Source organism: Rhinopithecus bieti, unplaced genomic scaffold (assembly GCF_001698545.2).
Source record: "Rhinopithecus bieti isolate Rb0 unplaced genomic scaffold, ASM169854v2 scaffold_641, whole genome shotgun sequence".
In the NCBI taxonomy this organism is placed as follows: domain Eukaryota; kingdom Metazoa; phylum Chordata; class Mammalia; order Primates; family Cercopithecidae; genus Rhinopithecus; species Rhinopithecus bieti.
The window spans coordinates 1,455,001-1,466,485 of NW_016803417.1; the positions used below are offsets into that span (position 1 = coordinate 1,455,001).

Below are 11,485 nucleotides of genomic sequence, written 5' to 3' on the forward strand. Positions count from 1 at the left end.
GNTATGAAGGTGGGAGTATGAAGGTGGGGTATGAAGGTGGGGATACGAAGGTGGGGGTATGGAAGGTGGGCTATGAGGGTGGGGGTATGGAAATGGGGTATGAAAGGTGGGGCTATGAAAGGTGGGGCTATGAAGGTGGGGGTATGAAGATGGGGTGTGAAAGGTGGGGGTACGAATATGAAAGGTGGGGTATGATATGAAGGTGGGGATATGGAAGGTGGGGTATGAAGGTGGGGTATGGAAGGTGGGGTATGAAGGTGGGGTATGAAGAGGTGGGGTAAGAAGGTGGGGTAAGGAAGGTGGGGATATGGAAGGTGGGGTATGGAAGGTGGGGTATGAAGGTGGGAGTACGAAAGGTGGGGTATGAAGAGGTGGGTATGAAAGTGGGGATATGAGGGTGGGGTATGGAAGGTGGAATATGAAGGTGGGGTATGAAGGTGGGGCATGAAGGTGGGGGTATGAAGGTGGGGAGTATGAAGAGGTGGGGTATGAAGGTGGGGGTATGAAGGGGTGGGGTATGAAGGTGGGAGTACGAAGGTGGATATATGAAGAGGTGGGGTATGGAAGGTGGGGATATGAAGGTGGAGGTATGAAGGTGGGGGTATGGAAGGTGGGGATATGAAGGTGGAGGTATGAAGGTGGGGGGTATCAAGAGGTGGGGTATGAAGGTGGGGGTATGAAGGGGTGGGTATGAAGGTGGGAGTACGAAGGTGGATATATGAAGAGGTGGGGTATGGAAGGTGGGGGTATGAAGGTGCGAGTATGAACATGGCGGTATGAAGGTGGGGGTATAAAGGTTGGGGTATGAAGGTGGTGGGTATCAAGAGGTGGGGTATGAAGGTGGGGGTATGAAGAGGTGGGGTATGAATGTGGGGTATGAAGGTGGGACTATGAAGGTGGGGTATGAAGGTGGGGTATAAAGGTGGGGGTATGAAGGTGGGAGTACAAAGGTGGGGGTATGAAGGTAGGGTATGAAGAGGTGGGGAATGAAGAGGTGGGGTATGAAGGTGGGGTTATGTAGGTGGGGTATGAAGGTGGGGGTATGAAGAGGTGGGGAATGAAGGCAGGGGTATGAAGGTGGGCGTATGAAGGTGGGGGTATGAAAGTGGGGTATGGTCGGTATGAAGGTGGGGTATGGAAGGTGGGGATATGAAGGTGGGGTATAAAAGTGGGGTATGAAGAGGTGGAGGTATGAAATAGAACTCTGTCCTTCATTTTTCATTGCAAATGGAAATGAGCTCGACAGCATTTATTCAATTGTCCATCCTAGCCCTGCTGGTTCAAGACACCACCTTAGTCAAAATTGGGATGTTCTATTTACCAAAAAGCAGCATTCACTATCTTTTAATTCCATTTTTCTCCTCAAATAGCAGTATGTAGAAAAAAATGTAATAAGCCACCCACCCCTATCCTCTGAGTTAAGTGAAATGAGTATTTTGGTGTGAATAACTTTATGATTTTAGTTCAAATTAGTAAATGGTAGTATCTAAAGGAAATAAACACAATGGATAATTTAATATTATCTATTTTTAAAAACAGAGGCCAGGCGCAGTGGCTCGCGCCTGTAATCCCAGCACTTTGGGAGGCTGAGGCAGGTGGATCATGAGGTCAGGAGGTCGAGACCATCCTGGCTAATATGGTGAAACCCCATCTCTACTAAAAATACAAAAAAATTACCCGGGCATGGTGGTGGGCGCCTGTAGCCCCAGCTACTTGGGAGGCTGAGACAGAAGAATGGCATAAACCCGGGAGGCGGAGCTTGCAGTGAGCCGAGATCACGTCGCTGCACTCCGGCCTGGTGACAGAGCTAGACTCCATCAAAAAATAAAATAAAAACAAAAAATAAATAAAAATAAAAATAGAGATGGAGTCTTGCTGTGTTGCCCAAGCTGGTCTCAAACTCCTGGGCTCAAGTAATCCTCCCACCTTGGCCTCCCAAAGTGCTGGGATTACAGGTGTGAACCACACCGCTCAGCCAAATTTATTTTATTTTATTTTATTTTATTTATTTATTTTATTTTATTTTTGAGACAGAGTCTCGCTGTCACCCAGGCTGGAGTGCAGTGGCACAATCTTAGCTCACTGCAACCTCCGCCTCCCAGGTTCAAGGGATTCTCCTGCCTCAGTCTCCCAAGTAGTTGGGACTGCAGGCGCCCGCTACCACGCCTGGTTAATTTTTGTATTTTTAGTAGAGACGGGGTTTCACCATACTGGCCAGGCTGGTCTCTAACTCCTGACTTTGTGATCCACCTGCCTCAACCTCCCACAGTGCTGGGATTACAGGCATGAGTCATGGCACCCGGCCTCTCAGCCAATTTAATATTTAAAAGCAGAATTTTGACTTAAATGCCTACTTGGAATGTTATCATCTCTGCTGCTCTAAGCAGTGTGTCCTTGAATAAATAATCCGACCCCTTAAATTTCCTCAAGCTTAAAAGGAGGACAGGATGAAGGTTGCGTCCAAGGTTGCAGAGAGTTCTCGGAAGTGATGCTGGCAGAGCCCCCAGCAGGTGAGCATCTGTAGTGTGCTGGTGGGGGGAGGGCTGAGTGACTTACACCCTCTTCCAAAGACAGAAGAGTGAGAGGTATGGTTTAAATGAGTGCTGCAGTGTGGGGTGGGGTCCGGGTGGCAGAATGCGTTGGCTGATTTTATCTGCTGGGAACACTGGTCTTTGGGCACTTCCTGGGAGCAGGAGGGAGACTCCCCACCTTATGGTCCCCATGGGCACTTTCATTCCACAGGGACATGGGGTCTGAGAAGCATGGATGGACTTACAGTGGACAGAATATTTGAAATTAGGAGAGCCCCAGAAAATGGAGCACCTGGTGCTCCTACTGAGTGGTGCTACCTCCTTGGAGGACCTCAAGGCATTGATGATGATGGTTTCATAGCTTTGAACCTCTTGGACTTTTTTCAGATCTGAAAATCCCTAGAAACATCAGGTTGCACAGTGGCCTCATTTGAGACCAACACTTCTGCCAGAGGGGGCCTCTCACACCTTCAGAGAGAGAGTGGTTGGGACAAGAGAACCGTATCCCACACAGCTGGTGGTTCAGGCTGTCACAGCTGGCTTTGTTTGGTGCAGAGACCTTGAAGGGTCCCCAGGATCAGTCCTTGACCAGTGAATGCTGGGTGTTGGGGTGTAAATATCCTAGCTCCACACTCCTGATTGGGATAATTGAGGTGAGACCTACACTGTCCTCAAGCTCCCTTTAAGATGGACCCAGGCCGGGAGCAGTGGCTCACACCTGTAATCCTAGCACTTTGGGAGCTGAGGCTGGTAGATCACTTGATGTCAGGAGTTCAAGACTAGCCTGGCCAATATGGTGAAACCCCATCTCTACTAAACATACAAAGATTAGCCGGGCATGGTGGCATGCACCTGTAATCGCAGGTGCTCTGGAGGCTGAGGTGGGAGAATTCCTTGAACCCAGGAGGCGGAGGTTGTGGTGAGCTGAGATCGTGCCACTGCACTCCAGCCTGGGTGACAGAGAGAGACCCTGTCACAAACAAACAAAGAAAACCCCAACAGATCCAAATTTACCCTCAGGGGACTTCACCTGATATTGGACCTCTGCTCTCTGATCTCTTTCCCTCAGGGCTCCAACCCCCACTTCACTGTGCGTTTCTCTTGGGAGCACTTCCTGAGAGCCACTTTCACACAGTTCTTCAGCTCTGGGCCTGTTTCTGGGGAACCTGACCTAGGACACCCCCCAACCTTCCTGCTTGGCCCTGCTCGGTGGGTTCTTCCTGGAGCCAGAGGTGCTCCCAAACGCCCTCACCTGGATGCAAATTCCACGGAGTAGGAATGCTGTCCTTTGGTTCACTGTGGTCTCCTCAGCGCAGAGCAGTCCCTGGCACACATTAGTTGTTGAGTGAATCAAGTGCTCTTCCCTCTCCGCCTTCCTCTTGGTGACTTCTCTGTTCATTTTTGTGCCAGGCAGGGGGTAAATCAGGACAGGGAGGAGGTGGAGCTTGGATCCAATCCATTATAACCTCAGCTGGATGGGATGGGGAACTTGCTGACGTGTGGCATCCACTAAAAAGAGACTGCTCGAGTTTTCAATTATCCACCACCAAAAAACACCAATGTGTTTGCACATCCAGGAGGCAGTGGTTCTCTTCTGATCCTGGGGGAAGTTCTCATTGAGTGTAAAACGTTTGCTTTCAAACAATTAATAACTAAATTGTAAACTGCTTCTCTCAGCCCAAGCTGAGAGGAGAATCGCTTGAACTCGGGAGGCGGAGGTTGCCAGTGAGCCATAATCATGCCACCGTGCTCCAGCCTGAGCAACACAGTGAGACTCCATCTCAAAGAAAACAAAAACAAAAACAAAAGAACTATGTTTGAAATTACACTGAAGAGCAAACACTCCAATATAATCTTCAATTTGGTGCATGCTCACAGAAAAAGAAAAGTAAGTTGTCAAAGGTGCATGTAGTATCTGTAGTTCAATGTGTGAAATACGGAAGCAGCTTGTGTGGCTGTATCTTGAAACAGTCCTCCTGCTGAGGCCTTGGTCTATTGCATCCGTTGTCTGAGGCCAGTGTTGTCTTAGATTACTCCATGACCTCTGAATTAATCAATGACCTTGGCAGTCACAGATGGCACCATACTCCTGCCTGTGGCTTTGCATTTTTAGGTTCAGTAATAAGGGAAATGACTGAAGCACCACAAGGGACGAAGTTCTTTCTCAGAGTGGTCACTAAGGCCTTCTGCAGCCCCAGTTAGTTTTAGTGTTGGTGTTTTCAGTTAGATCTTGCATCTTTTGCTTAATATTTTTAAGACGTGTTTACAGAGTACTTATTAAGCATCAGGCTTTGGGTCTACAATAGGAAATAAAATACATAATGTGCACTTTCACATTTTTATTTATTTTATTTTTATTTTCTGAGCTCGGTTGCCCAGGCTGGAGTGCAGTGGCATGATCTTGGCTCACCGCAGCCTCCCTCTTCTGGGTTCAAGCAATCCTCCTGCCTCAACCTCCCAAGTAGCTGGAATTACAGGTGTGTGCTACCACACCTGGCTAATTTTTGTATTTTTAGTAGAGGTGGGGTTTCACCATGTTGGCCAGGCTGGTCTTGAACTCCTGAGCTCAAGTGAGCTGCCTGCCTTGACCTCCCAAGATACTGGGATTACGGTGTGAGCCACTACACCTGGCCACAAATTTAAGATACTATTAATTATAACACACACTCTTATTTTATATACCATCAAGAAAAAGAGCCCTGCCACTTTTATACATCTTTGACTATAGGATACAAATGATTTCAGGGATAACATTTTGAAAATCTTCTAACTGAAATGTGCTGACTTATGTCTTCATGGAGCTCAGGTTGAAGGGGACTGCAGCCGCATAGGTCGAATATTAGTGACTTGTTTGGTTGTATTATTAGTGACAAACACGCTGTGTGGAGACCAGCATCCTGGAATTTACAAAATAGAAACTGACAGATGACCGGCAGGCCTTCCAGCATCCTGAGCTCTCCCTGGAACCTTCTCTGGGTATAAAACCAGGACTCTCGCACGGCATCTGCCATCCCCCAGCTGGAAGGCTGACAAGAGCAGATTCCCACATGGTAAACAGGTGCTCCACCTCAGCTTCCTGGGGAAACACAAAGCCTGGAGCCCACTCCCTGGGAAATGAGAGCAACAACTGACTGTGGGGCCTTCCAGCCTCCCAGCCTTCAGAGAAACTCCACTGGAGAGTAGCTTGAGTAGGTTTGCCATGAAGATCAACCTTGTTCTCCCATACACAGTTCAGCCACAAAAGGTTGTTCTTACAGCAAATACAACTATGCTAACTTAAAATAAAGCATAAAATGTTCCCTCGAAAAGGCATGGTTGGACTCTGTGTAACACATCTACCTAAGTGTCATCCCAGATGTCATTTTGTATTTTGTTTGATTCTTTTTTTTTTTTTTAATTAAGGCCCAGACTCTGTAAAGTCAGATGCTAACTTCTGGAAGGTCTATAAATTGCAAATGATGTTTGTCCAGTAGAAAAGAGAACCCCAAAGGTTTTGACTGTATTGCCCTTTATGTCTTTAGCCAGGTTTGTATTGGGTTCTACTTTTTGAAGTTGAGTTGTTTGAAAGTCAAAAAGTGGTTGAATGCTGACAGTAGTAAGCTTACCTCTAACCTTCAAAGGTAGAAATGCAAAAGTGGCTCATAGTAGATGACAAAGTTGGTTTAAGGTGTTGTTCTTCTGCCCACTGACTCTTTCCCAATCTTTGCCCCATTTGGAGCCAGCTTTAAAGCCCTGTTGATCTTGTTAATGAGTTAAATCAATCTTTGACACACACACACACACACACACACTATGTATTTGCATGAGAGTCACGTTTTTTCATTTGTTGAAAATTATCCCTGAAGTTTACAGCTATCCATCTAAGCTATGGGACCTTGGCCTTGGGTGGGAGGTTGCTTAACCTTTCCGGCCTTCAGTTTCCTTAAGCTTAAAATAGACCAACAGGTTTCCAGTGCCTCTTCTGGCTCTAACTTGGTGTCCCCCCAGCTGTCCCACTTTGCCTTTCCGGAATGCCCTGGCGTGGGTGTCACAGTCACATTCACTTCCCTTTTACCATTTCTGGCTTCTTACCACTTGTCTTCATTGGGCTTTCTACAAGCACTAGGGAAAAAAGATGACTTGCTCTTTCTAGAAGACAATCTGAATGTGTATATCAACATTTAAGTATGAAAACCATTGGATTCAGCATTTCTACTTTGAGGAATTGACCCAAAGAAATAATCAGATACATGTAAAGGAATGCTTTGGGCAGTATCACTTGTAATAGTGAATAATGGAAAAAGGGTTAAATGTCAAACAGCTGTGGACTGGGTAAATAAAGTGTGTACCCCAACATGATGGAATGCTATTCAGCCTTTGAAATGGTGATTCTGGTACATATTTCTTGAGATGTACAATATATATATCAATATATTGTATGTCAATATATCAATATAGTGATATTAAGTGGAAATAAACAAGTTGTGAAACAGTACGTGTTCTCTGAGATCACTTAAGTAATAGTTGTGGCTGCACTTATGTATGGATTTACATAATACAGTCGAATCACAGACAGAACAAAAATCTGAATGCATTAGCGTCAAGATGCTCACTAGCTTCATTTCCGAGTGGAGTGATTAGAGGTGGTACAATATAGGTCTCTTTCTTCTTTATACTTTTTAAATTTCACAGTAAAAATAACTATTATCATTTTAGGAAAACAGAAGAAAAGAATAATTTGATGGATGGCATTAACAGAGAGCCTGGAGTTAGCAGCACAGCAATCAGACAAGTTTCCTCTGGAGCTCCTGGGCTCAGCAATTTAGTACTCTGGACAGGTGCTTACATTTGCCAAATGGAAGTGCTGGCAACAGATCACTTGGTTGGTGCAGTTCTTGGTAAAACAAAGGAAATAAGGCATTATGTGGATGACCATGGCACAGCTATTGAATTATGTTCCTCATTCCTGAGCCCTCTCCCTTCCTGAAGCCAGGGCTTTGCCATTTGGAGTTGTATCTTACCCACTCCACCTGCCTTTTAAATTTTTTATTTTTTTTAATATCTGCTCAATTACACAGCAGAGGCTGACTTCAATTGGAATGGAAGTCACTTTTCATTCCAAAACATTAGCTATGTGTCAGGTGGTTTTCACTTTTTCTCGTTATAAACTCTGAGTTGTACTTTTCTTGTGCTCACTGCTTCTATGCCACTGTCTCCAAATGCCAATGAATTTCAAATGCACAGAGAGAGCCAGGATCTGTATATCAAGCAGCATCTCCCCAACTGGTTTCCACCCAACACAAGCAGTGTAGGATGTGAACAGGCACAATTTCAATAAAAAGACTACTGCTCAAACAACACTGAAAATATTCAGTGGAAGCGCATTAAACATTCGATAAAATGACATCACTGAGGACTCCTCAGAACTTTTCAGATGCTGATGTCCAGGGTTGGTCTCCAGGGAGTGAATAAAGTGTGCGGGGTTCCCCAGACCTACTGGCTTTAGGCCTTTCTGTTAATGATCATTTCTGGGGAGCAGTGGTCTGCAAAACTCTTTTTATTTTTTGGATAGGATCTCACTCTGTCGCCCAGGCTGGAGTGCAGCCTCGAGCTCCCAGGCTAAAGTGATCCTCTTAACTCAGCCTCCTGAGTAGCTAGGACCACAGGTGTGCACCACCATGCCCAGCTAATATTTTTATTTCTTGTACAGATGGAGTCTCGCTATGTTGTCCAGGATGGTCTCAAACTCCTGGCCTCAGGCAATCCTCCCGCTTTGGTCTCCCAAAGTACCAGGATTAAGGGCGTGAGCCACTACACCTGGCCCCCAAACACTTAAAGAAATACAAACTTAAAGCAATGTTCCCGGGAACAGTAACTGCTGTATTTGGAATTTCTGGTTTCTTTCTTTCTTTTTTTTTTTTTTCAAATGGAGTCTCACTGTGTCACCAGGCTGGAGTGCAGTGGTGCTATCTCAGCTCACTGCAACCTCTGCCTCCCAGGTTCAAGCGATTCTCCTGCCTCAGCCTCCCGAGTAGCTGGGACTACAGGCACCTGCCACCACACCCAGCTAATTTTTGTATTTTCAGTAGATTCAGGGCTTCACTGTGTTGGTCAGGATGGTCTCGGTCTCTTGACCTCATGATCCACCCGCCTCAGCCTCCCAAAGTGTTGAGACTACAGGCATGAGCCACAGCGCTCCGTCAGAGTTTCAGTTTTAATTAAAAAACAAAACAGAAAAGAATGGAGTAAGGGTTCATAGTGAAAGGAACTGGAGAGGGGAGAGGAATCTGTAGCATGTAATATCAGAGGGGAAATTTTGAAATAGAACATGACAAAAAATTTTCTGTAAATTGAGCATGTCAGTGTCCTCTGAGCCCACAGAGTTGGTTTAGGGAAGGAAGAGAGCAGAGCGGGTATGAAAAGGGGATTTGGATTATAAGCAAATGTGAAGTTCAGTCATTTTTGGTCTTGTGAAGATGATTAGTTACTCTGAGGGGATGAGTCACTAAGATTTGAAATTTACTGAAATGCAAAGGTTTGTTCCTCATTTGGAACGTGGACACTGATGCGGACATCTGCTGAGACACCCTTGACTTCTTATTCCAGATAGGACACATGGAGCAGAGACTGTGAGTGTTCTGCCCACGACCCTTGGAAATCACTGTTTTTTTCTGCTGTGATGGTTCTACTGCAGGCACCTGGAAGTCTCAGCCCATGGGCTGAGGATGTGGCTGGGAGTGAGTACAGAGCAGATCAGACCACGGTGCTGGGGAGTTAATACCCCAGGGCAGCCCTCAGCCAAGGAGGGAAGGCAGTGGGTGCACAAATACCCCAGCTGCCTCGCTCTTATGTGGAACAACTCGGACGCCCCCGCATAGTCTCCCAGAGGTCCCCAGTGGGATCGCACCATGTATTGGCTTCCACCCCTTCCTGTCTCACTCCCCTACTCTCCCACCTGAACTTTCTGTGATCACTGATCACAGAATAGACTACTTGAATTCGTATTCTATCTCTGACTCAGCTATTGGAGAACCCAGACAATGTTTTTCTTTTTACTATGAATTCAGAGCAGGAAATCCCTGCTAGGATTCAGTCCATCTTAGGCAGCCAGATCCCTTCAACACCCGTAGGGCCTTTTCTCCCAGCCGCACTGCTGTCATCCCGAGGGTCTTAGGGAATGACCACAGAGGGGTCCCTTGTGCCGCTCTGCTCTCATTTAGGTTGTGGTAACCAGAACTGGGCACAGTTTCCCAGTGCCACCTTAGTCTCATCTCTCCCTGACACACACAAAACACCCTTTGCTATCATTTAGGATACATCTAACAGGATAGTATTCGTGTTTCTTAAACTGGAATGTGCACACACACGACGTGGGGGCCTGGTGAAGGTGCAGGTTCTGATTCAGAGGCATACCACAGGACCTGAGAGTCTGCACTTTAGCAAACTCCATGGCTGACTGGCAGACCACACTGTGAACAAGTTTCCACCGGAGTGTGAGAGTCCCAACCACAAGACCAATTCTTTCCCAGGTCGGTATATCCAGTGTCTCATCCAACTGACTACACAGTGGGTGCTGAGTATGTATTGGTTAAATCTGGCTCTTGCAATTGATTAATACATCAATTCACTAATTTAATTCAGCTGCCCAGCTTCAAACAAGAGAGCAGCAACTGTTTAATGCAAATTTTTTGATGTAATGTCCTTCTGATGCTGGGAAAGTACATACTGGGACAGTGGTGCAGGAACACCACAGAACAATGCAGAGCATGTGCAGACAGGCAAATTTGGTATGTGAGTCATTGTCAACTCACAGTTATTGACAACCTGCTACCACTACGTAGGGTAGTGGCCTAAATAGACACCAAAAGAAGCATAAGATATTATTTCTGTCCCCCAAAAGGCTTGCAATGTGACTGAAAAAATAAGACAGACAATAAAAAACAAGCATCAGGTGAGTGGTTAAAGACAGTAGTAATGCTGACAACTAGCTTGCTTGATCTAACTCACTTGACATCTCAGTAAGCCCGTCTGATCATTGAACTGATAGTACTGTTATTAAAGCCACTTGGCTCTCCGAGACCGCAAACACTGGTAGTTGCATTTCACAAAACTCAGATTCAACTTCAGCCCTATCATGCACCCCATCACAACACATGTGTGCATATGCCTATAGGTAGATGGGCCCCCTTAATCACATAGGTTTTAATATTCTTATTCAGGGCAAGAGAAGAAAACAATCTTCCTTAAAAATAGGATCTAACCCAGGTTCACAGCAGCATTATTTACAGTAGCCAAAAGGTAGAAGCACCCAGTGTCCACTGATGGATGAATGAATAAGCAAAATGTGGTCTACCCATACAATGGAATATTATTCAGCCTTCAAAAGGAAGAAAAGTATAACATATGCTACAACAGGGATAAACTTTGAGGACATTATGCTAAGTGAAATAAGCCAGTTACAGAAGGACAAACACTGTATGATTCCACTTGTAGGAGGTACCTAGAGGAGTCAAACTCATAGAAACAGAAAGTAGAAGGGTAGTTACCAGGGGTTGAGGAAAAGGAGGAATGGGGAGTTATTTAATAGAGTTTCATTTCTGCAAGATGAAAGGAGTTCTGGAAATGGATGATGGTGATGGTTCCACAACAATGTGAATATACTTCATGCCACAGAATTGTACATTTAAACGTGCTTAAAATGTGACTGGGCATGGTGGCTCATGTCCATAATCTCAGCGCTTTCAGAGGTCAAGGCAGGAAGATGGCTTGAGCCCAGGAGTTTGAGAACAGCCTGGGCCACACAGTGAGACACCATCACTAAAATGTTTAAAATGGTAAGCTTAAGAAACATGTTTAAAAATGCTTAAAATGGACCAGGCGCGGTGGCTCAAGCCTGTAATCCCAGCACTTTGGGAGGCCGAGACGGGCGGATCACGAGGTCAGGAGATCGAGACCATCCTGGCTAACACGGTGAA

General features: G+C 45.7%; 1 protein-coding gene across 8 annotated transcripts in view; it reads right to left on the reverse strand.

Annotated features, from left to right (window-relative positions):
* RIN2 (Ras and Rab interactor 2) overlaps window positions 1-11,485 on the reverse strand; it is a 262,198-nt gene that overhangs the window by 85,839 nt on the left and 164,874 nt on the right. The window contains exon 1 of one of the 8 annotated variants that reach the window (XM_017883316.1): window positions 3,784-3,945. The exons of the other annotated variants lie outside the window; for them this stretch is intronic. Coding sequence (XP_017738805.1) covers window positions 3,784-3,930 — 147 coding nt within the window. The 5' untranslated portion in view covers window positions 3,931-3,945. Of the gene's footprint in view, window positions 1-3,783; window positions 3,946-11,485 lie in introns of those variants that run through there. 8 annotated transcript variants of the gene reach the window in all.